This window comes from Dicentrarchus labrax, unplaced genomic scaffold (assembly GCF_905237075.1).
Source record: "Dicentrarchus labrax unplaced genomic scaffold, dlabrax2021, whole genome shotgun sequence".
Taxonomy (NCBI): domain Eukaryota; kingdom Metazoa; phylum Chordata; class Actinopteri; family Moronidae; genus Dicentrarchus; species Dicentrarchus labrax.
The window spans coordinates 30,132,587-30,153,316 of record NW_026136706.1 but is presented as its reverse complement, the minus strand read 5'-3'; the positions used below and the strand labels follow the sequence as shown (position 1 = coordinate 30,153,316).

Sequence of the window (20,730 nt, the reverse complement as noted above, 5' to 3'; positions counted from 1 at the left end):
CAACTCTGTCACATTAAATGTAAATGAGCTCGGAAGCCCGTTGGGTGAGAACAAGAGAGCGGTAATACTTCCAGCACATTACATTCATTGGCAGACACTCCAGAGCGACTTACATTTTTTGTCTTAAACAGGACACACTGGGAACTGTGTTGGGTTCACTGTCTTGCTCAATTAAGGACACTTTGACAGGAGGAGCCAGGGACTGTCCAACCAACCCTGCGATTAAAGGCCTATCCATTCAACCTATTTAGTAGTGAACAAATAGACACTAATTACAAGGACGATTTATTTTTCATTTTACAACACAAAGTTGTATAATGAGATTAATCTGTATTTTAATTGTACTGATTCATTTGTGTAATTTGCTCACAAAAACAAACTATGTACTAAAATGATAAACAGATGGGTGAATAAATAATGAGTCATACTCAAACTACAACATGCATGGCACAAGATGACATTGTTTCTTCTGACAGGAGCACAATATACAGTACAGACTTATGCAAAGGTTAGAGTTAACAGTGAACAGGGCTCAACTATAAGCACTTTACCATCGATATGTAAGAATGTTTCTTTCTTTGCAGTCTTTTATTTATTCCAGCACACTGTTTAATTTCCATCATTTCTGATCTATTTTATTGTTATTATTACCTTTATCCCACGTTAGTGTTGGGTATTTTATTCCTCTAATTGTATAGCATTTTAATTGTTTGCATTTATTTGCCTCAGGGCAGTTCATTTACAATAGGTTTTATCAGTTTTAGGGATGCACCAATGCGGATACCAGTATCAGGTATCGGGTTCGATACTGTGCACATGTACTTGTAATAATAAAACCACTCCGATACCACTTTATGGCAGCGGGTTGTTACTTAACCTCTCGTTAGTTGAGCAGGTAGGTGGAGGAGAAGCAATGTGAGTAGTTTGAAGATATGTTAATCAACTTTTACAACATTAGAAACATTTAATTAGTCAGAAATGAGTTTTCAAAGTCATTATTAGAACTGTAATGGTATTATTAAGTACTCATATCGGCAAATACCCAAATGTAAGTACTTGTGTTTCTATGTGGTACATCCCTAATTTGTTTTATTATTAGTATTTATCTTTACTATTTACCGCTATTTTATTCCACCATGTCTTTGTATCATTATATTTGCCTCATTGCCTCCTGAAATGTTATAAATTCTGGTTTTAACCATTGTAAAGTATAACTTTTTTTTTTTTTTTTAAGTTTCCATCTTTCCAGGCTCTGATTGGTTGTTTTTGAAAAAGGGGGGGTGGGGGAGCACCATGTACAGAAACTCCATAAGCTCACAGCACTGACTGCACTTCAACTAAGATCTCTGGGAAGTGCGGTGCAAAAACCCCCCAATGCAATAGCACTCATGTCTAAAAATATGTTACAAAGGTGAGCAATATGTAATGATGGAACTGATGGAAGGTTGGAAGTTTATTTTTGACCTAGGAATCAACAAAGCAATCTCACTAGATCTATTTAGTTGCTGTTGTGGAGCCTTCTATGGTGTCTCACAATATTCCTCAGCAGATGCCTCACCTCACCTCATGGCCACAGCTTCCTCTTAACAATAACAAAATATTTAGTGCTTCTTAAACATGCATTTTTTAGTGGCAGAAAAGTATTTTATTTTGGACATTTTGTACGCTACATTGTGCTGTGAGTCTGTGCAGGACCTTATTACTCATGTTCTGGTAGTACAGGTACCCATCCACTAGAGGGCAGCCATGGTTAATGTAAAATAAACAAGAGCTCTCATAAAAATCTGAAATTTTCGTGAGAGAGAGAGAGAGAGAGAGAGAGAGAAAGAGAGAGAGAGAAATCAGTTATGTAACAGAGTTTTAGGAGCAAGGTCTCACCATGGTAATTAGCATTGTGCACACACAGCGTGTTGCCCAAATAATGTGAAAGATTTGTGCTGTTCCCTTCCCGGCAGCCTGACCCATATTTCTCAGTAGTCATAGCCAGAACAGAGTGATTCGCTCTCTCAAACTACAGTAGATGGAGGCTTTGTGTGTGTGTGTGTGTGTGTGTGTGTGTGTGTGTGTGTGTGTGTGTGTGTGTGTGTGTGTATTGACACACTGAGTGCCTGCCATGGTCTGAAGATTCAGAGCTGAAACCACATTATGCCTGAGCTGCCTGGTGTTGTATCTGGATCAATAATTTACTTGGAAGCAGCCAGTGGTCATGTGGTATAATGTATGTTGAAGGAGCCATTTGGTATGTCCACTTTTCTCCCCGCTGAAACCCGGGGCCATGTCTCAAGCACTCTGTAATAGTGTATGTATAGATTTAATGTGACGTTTATGATGCCTGACACAGCCTTGTTCGTTTCATGAAGTGGAGCCCTAAATCATTCCTTCAGCAGGTATACATTCTGTCCATACCTTACTGTTAACCACCGGCAGTCCTAGAAGTGGTAGGAGGAGCGTTTCCAAGGTGATGGGACATTTCCAAAGCCTCAATAGCTCCTGTTAAATGGATCGGGGCCATTATATTTGGCTCATGGCTTAATCTTGACTGTGGATAGCAGGTTTCTGGTGGGGTGGGGGGGCTAGGACATTTCCTACCACACACAGTGGTGTGGATCTGTCCACTGCTTTGGTACACACTGCAATATCTCAAAAACTACTGGATGCATTGGTGTGGAAATAGACTTTTTTCACAGCAGTCACATTGACATGAAATAGTAGGGGAAACACAGCTGTTACCAATGATACTTATTAAGGTTCCATTCCATTCAGGTCATACAAAGTCAGGGTGCTGCTGTTGTGTAAGTTGGCTTATTGGAAAGGTTCTGCTGCTCTAAATTACCTTCATTAGTATCATAGTTAACACCTGTGTTTACCCTAATATTTCATTTTAAAATGGCTGCTGTGTAAAAAAGTCTATTTATACAGACTTTCAAAGTCAACGGTCTAAGATATATGTGGAGTAGAATTATGGACCACATGGGCCGCAGTATGAAGTGCGGACTGGCAGCTGGACCTTGAGCAAGGCACCTAACCCCTAACTGCTCCCTGGCTGCCTACGGCTGCTGTCTGCTCCTGATGTATACAGTAATGTCTTTAGGATGGGTCAAAAGCAGAGGACAACGTTCCTTCATGTATGTAAAACGCTGTAAATGCTGTATATACTGTGAAATGACAATAAAGACTGATATTTGTATTAAATTTGAAAAAAAAAAAACCACTTTGAATATAAAAATGACTTCATGAAACTGGTTGAGAAATGTAAACGCTATAGTGCTGTTTATCCAGAATAAAAACAGAACGCCGACGACGCTGACGTATCCCAGCAACAGGCCAAAGTGGCCGCTGTGCCGTCTATGTTTTATGTTTATATTGTACTGTATATGTCTATGCTAGCTAGCTAACAGTGAATGCAGATTAGCTTGCTAGTTAGCTTTTGTTTTTGTCTGAAGCAAAAAGGCTAGCTAACTAGCCAAATAACTAGTTGGCTAACAATTAATGTAGATTAGCTAGCAAGTTAGATAGCAGTTTGCTAACATTAGCTATATGATTATATATGTCACATATACCATATATAATTTGATTATATATACTTTTATATTTTGTTATACAGAGAGCCTAGCACATGGCATAGCTTGCTCAAATGTTATTGGAGCAGAGAACAAAAAGGGGCGGGACTTGGGCCAGTATTGCTTCCAAAATCTGCACCTCTTCTGTGGCTGATGTTAATTTCATAATAATACTCCCTAGAGTCAAGCATCATAATTTAAGTGACAATGTGCAAATACTACTGTAACGCGGGGCATTTAACCTTTGCTGGTTTTTCTAAATAAATGAGTATACTCACTTCTCCAGGCACCACTACACCACGGGGTGTGGGTGTGACAATACCCAGATATTGGACATACAAAAAACAATATGAATTAATATTGCCAAGTTCATTTACTATGGAAAAATGATAAAACCTTGAGATGAAAAAACTATGAAAGTGGACTTTTTGTCAAACTACTGTTTCAGAGGTCAAGATTGAACTTTGATGCTGAAAATACTGGACAGTCTCAAGGTGTGTATGTGATGCATTGTTCCATCTGCATCTGACAAAAGGACTGTGGGTGTCTGTTTCACAGCTAAGGTGTGAATATTCATATTTCCATTGCGACAATAATATGCTTTTTTATTAATCAGGCACGGCATAGCAAATAAGAGAAGAAAAGAAAGGCTTATCAGTGTTATAAACAGCGAATTAGGGGCATAAAATGCTTGAATTTCCACCTCAGTGTTGCAGTGATATCAACTAACATCATCAACAACATCTCTGCTATTCATAGAAGTCAATCTGAAATGCACTTTTCTAAATTTGTCATGTTCCAGCCTCCCCCCCCCATAGGGCTCCACCAACTGCTTTCAAAGAATGAGCACAAAAAGCAGCTAGTTTATCAAAAAAACATCTGTTGTGAGTGCTGGCAGCTACTATACTCTCACATACACACAATATCAGGGCAGGGCACCTCCCATGAGCACACTAAAAGGTCTTTCATAGCATTCAAAGGCACTCTGCTCTCCCAATCAATGGGAAGTTGCCTGCCAGGCTGTGTTACTGGAGACCAGAGCTGGGCTTTTACACTCTGTGGTTTGATAAGGCTCTGACTCAACACCAGGCAGAGTGCTGCTGGCCATCAAAACAAAGTCTAAAGCTGCTCTACAGCAGTTATCAGATACCATCACCATACGTATTTCAGTTCAAGACAGATTTAAGACCACAGTGATATTACAAGCCAGACACTGTAGAAACGGGACGACACATGCCTCGGGGAAGTATTTCAGAGCTTGGGAAATCGTCAGCGACTTGTTAAAATGAAACAAACATCACAAGGTGGTTGTAAAGCGTCATGCAAGTGAACTTACACATCCAAAGGGAGAGTTCACGCACAATCAGTTCAAACAACATTCAGTGGCTACATGACCTAAACACCAAAGATCCAAGATGTACAGTATCGTACAATTCTGAGGTTCCTGTAAGAAGGGCCTGAGCCAGCTTTACTTCCTGAGGAGGCTTAGGTCCTTTAATGTCTGCAACAGGATGTTGCAGATGTTTTATCAGTCTGTTGTGGCGAGTACCATCTTCCTTGCTGCGGTGTACTGGGGTGCAGGCATCAAGGCAAAGGACGCCAACAGACTGAACAAACTCATTAAGAAGGCCGAGTCTGTTGTTGGCTCTAAGCTTGTCACCCTGGAGGAGGTGGTGGAGGACAGGATGCTGGCAAAACTGCTGGCATCAGGGACAGTCCCCCTCACCCCCTCACCCCCTCCACACAACACTGGACAAGCTAAAGAGCAGCTTCAGCAACAGACTCATTCAACCGCGTTGTTCTAAGGAACGATATAGAAAATCGTTCCTCCCCTCTGCAATAAGACTCTATAACTCATCTGCCTCTGTCAGATCCACAATCACAGAACTGGACTAAACCTACCCATCACCTTCTATCTATCTATCTATCTATCTATCTATCTATCTATCTATCTATCTATCTATCTATCTATCTATCTATCTATCTATCTATCTATCTAACCATCTATCTATCCATCCATCCATCCATCCATCCATCTATTACAGTTTTAATATGAGCACCTCCTTGACAAACCACACAATCTACAAGTACTACTTAAATGCATCTGTAATATTGATCCAATAACAATATAACACTGACTGATCGATTAGTATTATGGCTACTTTTATATGTACAAATTGTTGCTAATACATCCATATTTCTACTTAAGAAACTGTTTGAATGCAGGACTTACCTTACTTACTTTAACTTGGTCCCAATTAAAGGACCAGTGTGTAAGATTTAGTGGCATCTAGTGGTGAAGTTGCAGATTGCAACCAGCTGAATAACTGCTCTCGCCTTTCAAGCGTGTAAGGGAAACTACAATAGCTGCACAACTCGCTAAAGGCCCTATTTAGAGCCATTGTTTGGTTTGTCCGTTGTGTAACAAAAACACAACCATTCTTATTTCCAGGTGATTATACACTAATGAAAACATACCTATGTTTAATATATTCAGGGTGTTTGAACTACTCAGAGTTTAATACTGATGCCTCTATAGGACCTACACAAACAAACAAGACCACCAGTAAGAAGACTGGCTATCCATACATAGTTATTCTTCATGTCTGCCACTCATGTCATGTCAGATCCCCCTTGAAATCAATGACTTGAGGCAGTGGAAACACTACCGCTTTTAGCCACAGGGGCCGCCAGAATCAACACTAAATGTTCCTTGTAGGAGCTTTAAGTAAGGGTCTGAATGCAGGACTTTTATTTGCTATGGAGTATTACTGTACTAGTGGTATAGCTACTTTTACTTCAGTAAATAGTGAATAATTCTTCCACCTCTGTCTAAATACACACTTAGAGATGTGCTAACATGTGTTATACCATATGTTTTCCCCTACATGTGTAGGGGAAAACAGTTTCAGCCCCAGTACAGTCAACAATGATACAGCTCTCTGCGTGAGGGGCCATGCTGCAAAAATGTGTGTGCAACGTGTGCTTATCCTAGAAACACTATGGAGCCCCAGAATTGCTGTGTTTCATTTTATTAAACACAAATTCAGTAATAATATAATAATAGTGGTAACAGTAATTTAGCTTTATCCATCAAGGGCCCTGAGGTCGAATAAAGGAGAAGGAACAACCTTCAGGCCCTTATGATGGCTGTAGTTACTGTGCTTTAGTGGTGCATATTTCCATGTTATCAGTTAATCAAATTACCACAAACCAAGTGTCACACAGTCAACATATGGCTTTTTAGCAGTATAGCTATCAAATATCAACATGTGCTATTCCAAAAGGATGTTTATCTAGTTTATTTGGTATTAATGTTAATGGTAGTTCAATGTAAAGTCCTCTACCTCCATTCATTTATCTCAGCTTGCAGAGTGACCTTATAGTGATTGTACGGGAGCACGTGTATTGGATATTTTAATATTTATGGCTTACTCTGTGCTCTCTGTCAGGTCTAATAGTTGAACTCATGAATAATTCGACACACTCAAATGAGCCCAAAACAACAGCATCAAAATGCCATCCTGTGCAATTTCAGAGCTCGCTGGAGGTTTTACGGAACCAAACTAATTATTAACTGATGAATCACACTGTACCATGAGAACATAAAAGTGGGACTAATCCATAAATGTTAAAATGGTCAATAGATCTTTTCTTGTTCTTTCATACTCTGGCTGTGTGTGTGTGAACGTGGTAGCCCCTGTAGCCTCGAGTTTGTGCCTCGACCAACCATGTGGATAAATAAAAACAAGTACTTATTGCCTATCGGAGTGCTCCCTTAAATTAACTGAAGTACTGAATACAGCGGTAAGAAAATAAAACCGATGTAACAAGTGTTTGCTCACACACATTTGCCCTAGGTTAAAAGAGTAATCATTTACCAAGAAATGGATCAGAGAGAATCAGAAGCATGTGACTCAGAAATCAGCCAGGTCAAGCAAAGTGACTGCCAGACCACAGCAGCCAGTCAGCTGACTGACTGCAAGGGAGGGATGGGGGGGGGGATGATGAAACACACCAGGACTGCAGGCACTGAAGCATAAAGGACCGTTTATTGTACCCAGTACAGATTATAATAAACTCAGCAGTGTAAGAAACACATTGTGAGGGGGAGGGGACTGAAGCCTATACAAGTGCAGACAATCCCCCGTGCCTGGGGGTGGATCTCATGATATAATGTGTGTCTTCACTGTGGCCTTTGCTGGAACTCTGGCCACGCACACACACACGCGCACACACACGCACACACACTCACAACAGGTACACAAGATACAGCTTCCATTCTCCAACCCAACACCCCAGCCTCCTCTTAAAGAAACAGTCTGCAGTAGTAGCGTCGTAAGGATCCAGATTGGTTTTTAAAAAGGTACATGTCTATTAGAGCCACAACTATACAGCTTATACATTAAAATCAAAACAAATGCAGCCTTATAGCAAAAATATATACTTTATATACGTTTGTCTTTGCCCCCATTCAGAAACATAGATAATGAACACAGAAAAAAAATGCAGAGAATATCACAAATATCTTCTTTGTCCAAAGACGGTAAAGCGATATGTTAGTGGACACACAGTCTTGACTGATTACACCATGCAAAGAGAAGCAGAAGTCTCCCGTCGACATCTTGTGATTGGCAGAGAGGTGTCCAAAAGAAGGTGTCAAAAATGTCACCCTTCTTATTTTGTGTTTTTTTGCATGCAACGTCCTGATGCTCCTGCCATACTGGTGCATCAGAGGAACTAGTACACTGCCGAGGAAACATGAAGCACCCAGACAGAAATACAAAATGTGACCATTTATCATACATAATAACTTCTCAGGCTTTTATGAATTATCAGCGCCTCTGGGAAAATATGTACTCGTGTTATGTATCCCTTTTGAAATGGAGGAGATGGGGAGTGCTAGTCAAGGACCCAGCAGTGATGCAGCGGACATGAGAGGAGTGTACTGTATAGACTGTGGGCTCCTACCGTGGGGTGCAGTCTCTAAAGGGAAGCGTACGCGGGCAGAGCGATTAAAGAACATTTACACGAGAGAGCAGCCCAACCAACTAGCCTGAAATACAGCAACGCCCCAGAAACCTGAGAGTTCTGGGTCTCTAAAGTCTCAAACAAAACAGAACAGCTGGCATATTAAAAAAAAAAAAATGTAGTCCTATCTACAGGAAACAAACTGATTAGTGGCTGTAGAATATGTTGTGTGTTTTTGTCAATCCGTCTTTGCAAATTAAAGCCCTTTCACGGATCTTGTAGTTTAGATGTGGCGACATGAAGATGGGAGGGACCCAAAAAGGCATCTATAGAATAGTGCTGCATTTAGAATATCTCTTTCAATTTTTACTGATTTTACTCATATTTGATTGTTTTTAAGAAAAGCAGATTGTCACAAACTCAGAAATGTAACAACTCTTTCAGTCTTGTACAAAGGGGGGGAGGGGGGGTATGTCCGTTTTTTTTAAAAGTTGGTGGCGTGTAGGCCTTGCTTCGTTTGGTCTCTGTAGCAACAGCAGCCACTCGCCTTACTTTAGGAAGCTTGTAAGGTGGGCAGAGCGGCCGAGTCCAGTTCACCCTCAACGGTTTTACAACCCTCTCCTCCCTTCTCTCTCTTTCTCTCTCTCTCTCTCTCATACGGTGTAGCTGTCGCAGGTTTTTCCCCTCATTCGTTCTTAGCTTTGGAGCTTGCAGAGTCTTATGAAGGTTTTCCAGGGAGCAGGAGAGGGGGAACCGTGAAGGAAGCGGAGCGCAAGGGTTTTTCTTCCCCCTTCCAAGCACCTCTGCAGTTCCAGCTCTGGATTTTAAGAGTGGGTGTCGAGAGACTTTGGGAGTGTTTGCGTGTAACATGTGTGTTGTGCATCAGGAGTCTGCGTCTCGCTAGTAGCTGTAGCCGTCCGGGAAGGGCAAGCCTGCCACGCACTGCTCCCCGGCGTCCAGCAGGTAGGGGGCGGTGTCGTCGTAGTGGGTGAGGGGCACGGTGTCATCGTCCAGCCCTGGCAGGCTGTCCGGGTCGGCCTTCAGGTTGGGCCTCTGGTTGTCAGGGAAGGCCATGGAGAAGAGAGCCTCGGGGTCGCACACAAACTTGTACACGTACCTCTCACCAGCCACCTGAGCAACAAGACCGAAGACATATTTGACTCACATATGAAACCGCCTGATTAATACTTCTGTGTTTTGAGTGCATACATATCATCACAGTTGTACATGTGGTATTTCCTTTACAAACTCTTGACTTAAAAAAAAGGTCCAGTGTGTAACATTTAGGAGGATCTATTGTCAGAAATAGAATATAATATCCATAGGTTGCCACTGAATCCTACACACCGGACCTTTAACCATATAGTCATCTGCCTCCAGTACCTGACTGATCCACCCATACTTTATTTTTTCTGATCAAATTTAAGACTTATGTTAAATGATCTGGCTGACATCTGAGACAGACAACACCAAACATAAACATATTAACATATTTAGGAATAGAAGAAATGTGGCCAGCAGGCTAGTATTTACTTCAACTATTTAGGTGCTGGCTGTGATACAGTTCTACAGGGTGGAGGGAGAGAAAACAAAAGGGCGAACGTGCCTTTACCTTCTGCATGATGCCCTTCTCATAGTAGTAACGCAGCGAGCGGCTCAGCTTGTCGTAGTTCATGGCCGGTCTGTTCTTCTGGATGCCCCAGCGGCGAGCCACCTGAGACACACAGGACAAAGAACTGCTGTTAGCTTTATGGCTGGGTATTGGCAAGAATCTGGCGATACGATATGTATCACAATGGGTTACAATATATTGGAATACTGGAAGCAAGACAATGTATTCCAATTTAAAATAAAGCACATTTTAGGAAATGTCATAGTATAAAGTACACATTATATACATATAAAAACATGAGTAAAAACAAAAAACTTTACTTTTTCTATACAGAATGTGTTATTTAGAACAATACAGCCATGCTATATAATCCATACAGTGTTTTTGAGAATTAATACAATATTGCAAAACAAACTCATGGGACTCAAGTGTATCGATATTTTCTTACCCTAATTAGCTTTAGAGAATTGATATGTAGTGTAGGTCAACATGAATCCATAGATTATAAACTTTTAGTAGTGTGAGTCAAGGGTTTTGCAGGTTTCAACAGGTTCAATTAAATTCCTTTTTATAGACAACTTTGAATGTAATTTTAAGACCTATTTTACATCCACATTGGCAAAAAAGTACAAAGGATATGAAGGATATTGGTTCCATGTTGGTTTCATTTTGTAGCATGATCATTTTTTCCCCCCATACAAGTAACATCGATTTTTAAAGGCCTGTCAAAAAATCTGTAAGGCCTAAAATAGAGAGGATTGGACTTATTAAGACCCTGTGGACACCCTGATGAGTAATTGGAAAGAAGACATAAATCTGGTGGTGGACAGTGGGGACTGACCTCCTCAGGCTCAATGAGCTTGAACTCCATGCCGCGACCAGTCCAGGCTATGAAGTGGCCATTGGCTGGGTCGTCCAGTAACGTGACGAGGAACTGCCAGAGCTGCAGGGAGCCACGGCGCTGGTAGGGGGGGCCATCACGATAGACAGAGGGCTCCTGTTTCACTTTACCTTTGAGTGGAAGAACAGTGGCAGAAATAAAAGAAGAGGCAGAAGGGGAAAGAGTGAAGAAAAAGAAGTGTCAGTCAGCACTGTATTCTGCCACGGCCACAGTGTGGTGAGACATTCCTGCCAGATGGTCACTGTGAAGTGGACTTGCTGTTCATCGTGCACCCCGAGCAGTCAAAGGACTGGACTCTGTCCCAGAAAATGCCCACACTTTGTGGGCATATCGAGTACTTTTACGCTAACCTTGTGTTTACAGTGAACATTTTTCGATAATTTTTTCAGGCTCACCTTCTAGTCTCTCAGGGACCACACAGGTATCGTCAAAGTACAGCTGAGGATCTCTGTCAAAGGAGAAGCCTGAAATTGAAAAAAGAAAGAAACATTAATGGGTTGAAAGCACAACAGCAGACAGAGCGTGGGAAACAGGCTTTTGTTCTGACATGAAGGCCGGCGATTGCGTTCAACCCTGAGATCCAAACTGCATGCAAAGCAATATAGCTGGGCAGCCTCCCAAGAGTGGAAGCTCGCACTGCGCCGAGCCTCTGCCAGCTGCTGATGTGAGAAACGCACTGCGCGTGGAGCAGCTACACAGGATTCATTGAAAGATTTGCTTCCCCCTTGAGCTGTCATTTCAACGCTGCTGACCTATTCTTCCGCCACGGCTATCACCAGCGCTGAGTTTTCAGCAGCTCGATAAGGCTCATGGTCACAAAGAATGGGCTCCACTAATGAAATAATGCAAACATCTGAGACACACAGAGACAAAAGCAGACAATAATCTGAACTTACTTTCATGGTTATTTTGGTAGAAGCTCCCCGCTCTCCCAAACGATGACTGACAGTTAGGCACTTCTGTAAACAAAGAAGATGGGTGCATAAATTTAGACCAGAGACATCCTCACTGTCATATCAAATGTGTAATACATCAAAATCCACCTCACAGCTGACAGATATATTTGGATCACTGCCACTGTGCACAAAGATACATGGCTTTGATACTTATCTACAGTTTATATGGTTTGTTCTATGTTTATAGAGGAGACACTCAGTCTGAACTATATTAGTGTGCTAGGTCACATTGATAAATATTATATAGTACGGGTATGAAAAGGTCAAAACACAAGGCGTGCAGCTCCAACAGCTGGGCTATAAAATGCCCAAACCCAAACACACACACACACACACACCTAAAAGTGGACTAAAGCCCAGATCAGAGTTCACTGCACATCCCTTGCATGTCCACCAAGCCTGTAAATAAGATTAGCACCATGGTTGCTGTTTTAAATCTCAATGACAATCAAGTTACGCCAGTCCTCCCCCCGAGGGGTCAAAGCATGTCTTCCGTTCGCCTCCACCCCCACCCATTATTTTGCTTCCTGTCTACTGATAAGACAACCAGAGATCAATCTTGAGCAAGTGTTTGCTTAAGTCTGTCTACAGGAAGTACCATTAATGTAGAGAAACAGAAGAGAAAGAAAAACTCTGGAAACTGTGTCTGTGGAATGCAGATAATGCATGGATTTAAACTGTGGCCTTATATCTACAGAAATGGTTGTGTCACTGTCTGTAAAACACCAACGCTGTGGTCACAATATGTACTATGTCAGTATGCTGAACACGCACTTCTTCCATCCATCTAGAGATACCAGACCTCTGTGACGTAGGTATTTAAAGGCCATAAGAAGCTAAGAGGATTTGTCATTACATCACTGCCTGGCCAGCCGGTCAGCCGCCAGGAAGAACAGGACAGTATATGAGAGCAAGTGGAAAAGATTTAAAAAAAGTTACATTTCAGGAAAAGAGGATGCTAATGCATCAGAGCGGGGACAACAGCTGGGCGTGTGGGCGTTAGGATCAAACCAATGCTCCGACAGCTGCGCTTCCTTGTTTGATTTACACCATGTGAGCAAACAGCATCTCTGCCGCAACTGTTTGACAAGGCTTTTCAGAGAGGACTGGCACCATTTGGCCCCTTGTGTATTCTCTGAAACCACGTTGAGAATTACTAGGTTCTTACAATCAACTTGCTGCGCTGCAGGTCACTGAGTCCTCAGAGGGCGCTGGCCTAGATCTATTCCAGGTAGGCTCAGTGAAGAGGTTCTCTGCACCTGGCTGGATGGCCCATTTACTTTTTGCCCTTGGAGGCTTAGGCTGAGCTAAAAGACCCACTTTTACTTCACTGCCCTGACTCTGGAGGAACGATGCAGATTAGTCTTCGAGGCACTAACGCGCGCTTTGAGAGAGTGTTTGTGTGAGCTGAGCACCTGTGCGCCCAGGCCTCTGCTGCATGCTAAAACTCACAGGCATGTGTTAGTGCCCCGAACAAACAGGCACATTCCTCACCCTCTGTCTGCTCTACTTGCACACAGCCCTAGACAATTACTATCACACAGCTAGCTGTGGACTTTTTCTAGCTTGAGAGGTCACTCTCCTCTCCTCTAAACCGTGCCACTCACCAGAATCGAAGCAAAAGTCACGAGGCTCCTGCTTGATGGCCATGGGGTGGAAAGCGGCCTGACGCGGAGGGCCCTGGGGTGGACCTGGGGGGCCCATGGTGGGGACACCCTGCTCGGTGTATCGTGGGTCGATGAGCTCTTGCTTAAAACCCTGGGGAGGCACGGCTACCAATGGCTCTGACATCTGCCGATGGTACGGTGGCCGGCTGTCTCGTGGCAGTGTGCTGTTGTTATTGGCAGCCTGAGGCAGGTACTGGGGGCGACCTTGACTCTCTGATGGGGGGAAAGGTAGGCATGGCTCTGACATCTGCCTCTGGAACCTAAAGATGGAGGGGAAAGTGGCAAGATAATGTGTTTAGTCTCTTTTCACAAACACTGCTTGCAAAGACAGCAGATACAGAGGCTTTAGCTCACCTGTGCTCAGGTGAGAAGGTGTTGGCATCCTGGCTGATGGGTGCGCAGGGCACAGCGAAGGGTGGGCTGTGGCTGTGGCCTTGGAGCACCTGCTGGTTGGGAGACCCTGCGCTCACCGTTAGCGCCTGCTGTAGGTGCACTGGACGCGGCACTGGGGTCGGGTTGGCTACATGGGCGTGAGGAGGGGGGGTCTGCTCACTCAGTGGGTGTGTTCCTGCTGTGCTGGTGGGGCCGCAAGGAGAGACTGGTGTTGAGGGGGGAGTTAATGGCTTGAACCCAGGAGTGGGCTTCCTGTCACAGGCACTGTAGATGAAGAGATGGCACACACACACACCCACAGTCAGAAAAACCCACAGAGGAGTAATCAATACGCTATTCAGTGGCTGCTGCCATGCTCTTGGTAGACTGGTGGACTACAAATGGAACTTGTCACTACGTACCTGTAGCTGTAAAGGCACTTCTCTCCGTAGGGCATGGGACTCCTGTCCTGGCGACAGGGAGACAGCTCTTTGTGGGGAGTCAGCTCTCGCTTGATCTTGGCTGGTGGCGGGCCATGAAACATCACTAGATAGGAGGAGACACAATTGAGTGCATTAGATAAACTCCAGATATCACCTAATTGAAGCCATAAACAGAAGTGCAGCAGTTATCTTAACCACATTTGGAACTGATGGATAAATGGATGTATGGACAATGTCTGTTGTATTCCCTCGACTGACAGAGCCACTTAGCAGCAATTTATCATCGGCCCTAATGATGCTCGACTCCGGGATCTGAAAACAACCATCTATCCACCACTGCTAGGTAGCATGATACTAACTGCACTATGCACACAAAAGCTATCAAACTTCTCGTCTGATTCCCATTAGGCTGGGCCAATACCAATACCCATGAATCAGTATCGCTGTAATCTAATGGCGGTGAATGATTTTCTTCTCCCGTGCTGTAACCATTAGACACTAGCTGCGTATCGGGTGCAGTTTCCGGGGCGCCACATAATAGCCAGGCAGAAACTAGATCCCTGGGCACAGAGGAGCGGGAGCCAAATAAATCACAAGCGGTGCTGATGGACCTAAGCAGAGCTAACAACGGGCATGTGAGCTCCCCTGTGAAACCTAATGGCTGGAGTGAGACTCCTAACACACGGAGAAGAGTAAATAATGGGGAGATGAGGCATCTTTTCTTACTCTGGACTGGTGGGCAAACAAGCACCTGTTGTGGTAAATCCTCTTTAGGGCCGCAACTAACGATTTGTTTGATATTTTCATTGCTGATTAATCTGTCCATCACTTTCTCGATTGTTTCCAAAAAATTGTTGGAAATGTTGCTCTGTGTTTCCCAAAGCCCAAGGTGACATTCTCAAATGTTTTGCTTTGACCACAACCACAGCCACAAAGGAGTAAAGAAACCAGAATACATTCCCATTTGTGGGATTTGTGAGTTGGGTCCTCGGTCAGCCCTGGTTCACCCCATGTGATGTCCTCAGACTGTAACTCATATCGGAAAATCTGGTTGTGTTGAATAGGCAACTTGTGAGAGAGAACGGCCTGCAGCCTAGCAACAGAAGCAACAGCCAAACTCACATCTCTGTATCCCACGCACACACACGGCGTACTAACTTGCAAGGTCAAGGATTACCCCACAATGCCCGACATACAGAATAAACCAACACGCGTACACAACCTTGGACGGGCCCTCTATAAACATACATACATGTCAGTGCCTCAACCTCAATAATATGTTACAGCTCTACGGGCAAGTGGTCAGTTTGCAGCTCGCTGTGCCACATTAACCAAGATTTAAAAGGCAACCCTGACAAAGACAGGCAGCCGCCACACCCTGTCTCCACCTCCTACGCATCAGACGAAAACATAAACTCGCAAAGACAGAGGGGAGGAGGGGAGGGTCATAAAATGCTCCATTGGACATAATTCAAATACATCCCTCAGCTGCAGCCTTAAGGCAGTGTGCAGAGACAGTAGGGACGGCTGCTGTGTGGAGCAGTTTGAGGGAAGGCGGTGCAGACAGTTTGCGGGGATGCGAGTTCTGGGGAGCAGAACTGTAATGGGGAGCTGTGAATCAGCCCTATCCACTGGAATCTAGCCCACTTCAGCAGCAGGGTCTGAGTGCGGGAAAGTGTGAAATCAGATTAGGAGCTTGGCTCATGTGATGCCCCATGCCAATCGGCTGATTAAACTCAAAATGGAGGGAAGGAGGGGGGAGAGAGAGAGAGCAGCCTTTCCCAGAGCCGTGCTTTGGAGATGAAGAATGGTGTTTGTCCTCAGCAGGATGAAGACATTTTGATAAAAGAGGGGTGACCTGGACATGTGGTCAAGGACAGCGATCCAAAAAGAATGAGTGTTCTCTCAGATAAAAAATGAATTAATGCGATTTGAAAATGTTGTGCTGCTAAAATATAGCTCAGTTATCAGCCACTGCTAAAATGCAAAAACCAGGCTGGACCAAAAGATCTTAATGATGAGCCGGTTTTCAAAAAAGCGGTCACTGATTCTGTTCAGAAGACACATGGACTCGTGATTACCAGAGACAAACAATAGAAATCAGGTACTCACAGCTATCCGACTGGAAATCTGGGACAAACTGTTCGTCATCGGGCACCTGGGCTGTGAAGATACAGAAGAATGTCGCACGTGTGAGAAAAATCACACATACACACATAACCTCTCTATAGCCAATAGCCTAACACCGACACCTTTATGTGCCCAAAAATGTGGACAAAAAGGCAGAAACGGGAAAACAATCTAATGTTAACAACTTAGTGTAAAAAGGGAGAAAGTAAGAATGAAATGGCTACTTTTAGGGAAGACAAAATGGGTTTTGGACAGCTGTTTCTCATGCATAGAACTTTGCTCTTCTTGCTCTAGTAGCTAGCACAAAAATAGCAAAATTTCACATTCTCGCCAAGTTAATCTTTAATCTTAAAAGTTTCCCAATTTCATCCTGTTGACCATTTAGAAACATTACAAAACTCTCTGGGGGCTGGTTGTAGGGGAGTGAAGTGAAAGGAAACACTGGCAGAAACTATTCTAAAATGAATCCAGAACTCACCTTCTGCTATCCAGATCTCCTGCAGCTGACTGAGGTCTTGGAAGAGTTCTGAAAATCAAGTAATGGAAGATATTAAATGTATATTCCCATCAATCAAATTACATGTTAAAACATAGTGCTTACAGGGATCAATGCATTCACATCAGCAACGTTACCTTCTGTGTCCTGAGCGAGCTCTGTGTCAACAAACTTCCTCTTCCTGTCGTTCAGGGGCCTGCTGTGAGAGGGTTCCTCCACATGGGACTTGTGCTGTCGAGAAAAGATGAAGAAAGGTCAGAACATTGACAGAAGATGTCACTTTCCCCCACCAATGGATGATGGTATGGAAGTGCAATAGAAATGTACAGTGATCTATGGTGACCTCCCATAACACAGAGCCATAGGTTGAAAGTGTGAGGATGTGATGTGTGAGGCTGGCATGTGTCCACTTACACTGGGTGGGACCATAAATGGGACTTGCTGGTCATAGAATCCGTCCATGTTATCTGGGCGATTGGGGGGGGCTCCAATATTGGGGGGAGGGGAGGTGTTCGCTTTAAAGCGACAGCGCCTGGGTCACTTTGTGGGTCACTGGAAAACACCAAGATTGAAAGTGGAAACATAAAGCAGAGGTCACACAGTTACAAAATAACACAGTACTATTAAGTGTAATATAGAGTCAACGCGGTCGTGATTCACTTTTTTTCTTTTATAATTATTTTGAGGCCCTACTGTGGAGGGCTGTGTATTGGCAAGAATCTGGTAATATGATACGTATCACCACACAGGAGTTACGATTCAATATGTTGCCAATACTGCAAGAGGGTTTCCAGACTTTTTCCAGACAAACAAGTACATGAAGGAAAAACAGCATGTTTGTTGTTGTGTTTTGAAGCTTTGTTTTCAGACTGAAAAGTGCAACTTGAGCATACAAGCATACAAATCTTAAGACCTTTAAAGAATTCAGAATAATGTATTTTAGAGTTATTAAGACTTTTAAGACAAGGCAATATATTTTAACTAAAAAATATATAAATGTAGGAAAACTGTCATAGTATAAAGAATACACCACCATATGAGTAAAAAAAGTTGACTTTCTTGTGCAACCAGAACAGTGGGCTCTACCATCCAACATCACGGCCCTGCTATGTAACCGTTCGATGAATATCGATCGATACAATATCACAGTACTCAATTGTATCGACATTTTCTTACACCACCAATACTGTGTGCAGGGCTTCATTATATAACAATGTTTTTATGCAGCAGCACGACTGGTACTCGTTCTGATGCTGCAACAAGGCCACCATCTTCTTTATTTAACCAACAAGCAGCTCTTTGAACAGAGCCACGCCGAGCGTAAGGACACCGCGCACAATGTAAACACACACTCCTTATGGAACACATACACAGTTATATAAGCCACGCTCACTGGACTCCTGTGGGCATTACTTTCCACTATAATCAGCCTGGAGATTGTGCGTAAAGGACTTGGAAATGTGACCCTTCAGAGTGTGCCATGGTCTGTGGAGTGCCTGACATAAAGCCTCCCAAACAAGATAGAAAGAAACAGCCAGTCGTAGAGAGATTACTGTCTTATAGAAGCTTGGACCTATTGTTGGGTGACAGTACTGCTGTTAGAGTTAGCCTGAACCCTTCCCCCCTGTGTGTAATAGTATAAAGTTAGGGAGGAAAAGTTCCCTTTAAACCACAACAACACTATAACTGGCCTCTATTCTCACATCTCCCTCAGCAGAGTGATATGACTCACTCCTCTATCTCCTGTTAATGGATGACGAATGCAGGATAGCTGCTGGGCAATAATTACAGGCGCGGAGCACAGATAGCACTTATAACATTAACTCATTGCACATGTCTTCATGTGGGGCATTATGTTCAGAGCACATCAAGAGTATGGAGTTATCATTAACTTTATCAGCTCTGACACTATCCGCACATAGGTAAATAAAGGCTGAAACTGTGGGAAACAAACAGGGAGACAATTTCACTGCAAGATAAAGGACTTTAATGTATGGGTTTTAAATAGGAGTTACTTTATATCCAACACAACGACAGTAATGACCTAATAGCTGCTGTAAGACAGCAGCATCGACTATTAGAATACTATAATCAGGTTGAACCTCAGGGGGAAATAAATATAATGCGCAATATGGTCCCTAAACGCACCAAAAACAAAGCGCTAACGCAGTTCAATCATTTTCACTGCAGCTTCACGGTCCCTGCAGCCGGAAAAAGTTCACTTGGATACTGCGTGATTCACACCAACGTTATAACACAGCTACATCTTCGTTCAAACTTTTGTGCTTCGGTCGGGGATGGGGGCCCGCCGCTGGGGGACGAACATCACCCGACACCCCCTGCCTGCCGACTCCCCCCACCTCCTCCACTCCTCCTCCTCCTCCCCCGCCCTTCCCCCCACCCATCCCTCCCTTGTTTTTCTCAATGAAGTGAAACTCGACCCGTGTAGAAACACAGGGGGGAGGAAAAAAATGGCCCGTCCATTCATAAAAATCACAAACAGTCGGCCGACCGCGTTAATAAGCCGAAGCCAGTATCCACGCAGATAAGCCGAGGACCGAATACAACACGCACCGGGATTAAATACGACACACGGCGTCTATTTCACGAAGATATGAGCCGATTTAAAATGGTTGCCAAAGTAAATATCTTTAAATAAGATGGCGTTTCGTTTGTTTGTAATGTAAAAGAGCGTTAGAGAAATATCTCTCCATACTGGGGCTTCGTAAAAGCAACTTCTCACCGAAATAAATTGTGCAGCTTACCTTGTCTGCGTATATAGCTCCTCAATACCGAAAGAATGCGGTAGAAATATCCACTAATAAAAAAACAACGTGTCGGTAGTCGTGTAGTCGTCTGAGCACGGTCAAACTGGTGTGCCTCCTTCGACTCACAAAACTTGACTGAGCTTTTCGTTAATGGCCCGGTTGGTTTTCCCCTGGGCTCGAGCGGCACGCAGAGACACAAGCCGATTGGTTGATCGAGCCTGTCCGTAAAGTAAGCAGCCAATGGCTTCTCCGGAGCTACTGAATTATGCACGAGTCTAGGTTTGGCCAATCACGGCGCGGCACTGGCCTATTTTTATGAATGGCTGGATTTCATTCACATTTTTTTCAAGCGTCGATGCCAGGATATGTTTATTAAAGGGCCAGCTGCAGGCAGTGGAAATATACAGAAACCTACACAGAGGCTACAACGCCAGTGCCAAGCTCTAATGATAGACTATTACACTGAAAGAACAATGTGTTGATGACTTTGACACACTATACTTCACTGAACATTATGATCTTGTTTAACAGCTTAGTAATGTAACAGAACTGTGTTTCAGGAGAAGTATGCAAGTGTCATGATTAATATGGATTAAAAAGAAGAAAATTTACTTTAAGTACATTTTAAGAGGATAGAAATTACATTACAAAGGTTAAATACCTCAGATCATGAATGTTGCATCTAAAATATATGTCCAATTATTTAATTATATAAGCATTACTGGCCTTGTTTGTGTTTACATTTGTTTGTTTATTTACTCTTTTAATAGAAAAAACCTGTATTATATTAAATCAGCTGTTACATCTGTAGATGATCTGAATAGTTTTACGATTAGTTTTCATTAGTCCACTTT

General features: G+C 43.3%; 1 protein-coding gene across 2 annotated transcripts; it reads right to left on the bottom strand.

Annotated features, from left to right (window-relative positions):
- Positions 1 to 7,593: 7,593 nt before the first annotated feature.
- Positions 7,594 to 20,022, bottom strand: etv5a (ETS variant transcription factor 5a). 2 transcript variants are annotated; one of them, XM_051404196.1, is made up of 13 exons: positions 19,874 to 20,022; positions 17,523 to 17,660; positions 17,246 to 17,339; positions 17,091 to 17,138; positions 16,595 to 16,645; positions 14,462 to 14,585; positions 14,022 to 14,324; positions 13,608 to 13,927; positions 11,941 to 12,003; positions 11,440 to 11,508; positions 10,985 to 11,154; positions 10,138 to 10,245; positions 7,594 to 9,662 (listed from the first exon to the last, which is right to left on the bottom strand). In XM_051404196.1, the coding sequence occupies exons 2-13, from the start codon at positions 17,568 to 17,570 to the stop codon at positions 9,432 to 9,434; spliced, it is 1,629 nt and encodes a 542-aa protein (XP_051260156.1). In that variant the 5' UTR covers positions 17,571 to 17,660; positions 19,874 to 20,022; the 3' UTR covers positions 7,594 to 9,431. The 2 variants fall into 2 exon arrangements, with proteins under 2 accessions (XP_051260156.1, XP_051260157.1); XM_051404197.1 differs by having other exon boundaries at positions 10,144 to 10,245.
- Between the last annotated feature and the right edge of the window lie 708 nt (positions 20,023 to 20,730).

Excerpts from the sequence above, each read along its gene's own strand:
- etv5a (XM_051404196.1), bottom strand. The coding sequence starts at position 17,570 with ATGGACGGATTCTATGACCAGCAAGTCCCATTTATGGTCCCACCCAGT. Across the intron at positions 17,139-17,245 it reads GCTCGCTCAGGACACAGAAG|AACTCTTCCAAGACCTCAGT; the intron begins GTAACGTTGCTG and ends CTTGATTTTCAG. Across the intron at positions 9,663-10,137 it reads GCATCATGCAGAAGGTAAAG|GTGGCTGGTGAGAGGTACGT; the intron begins GCACGTTCGCCC and ends CTTGTTGCTCAG.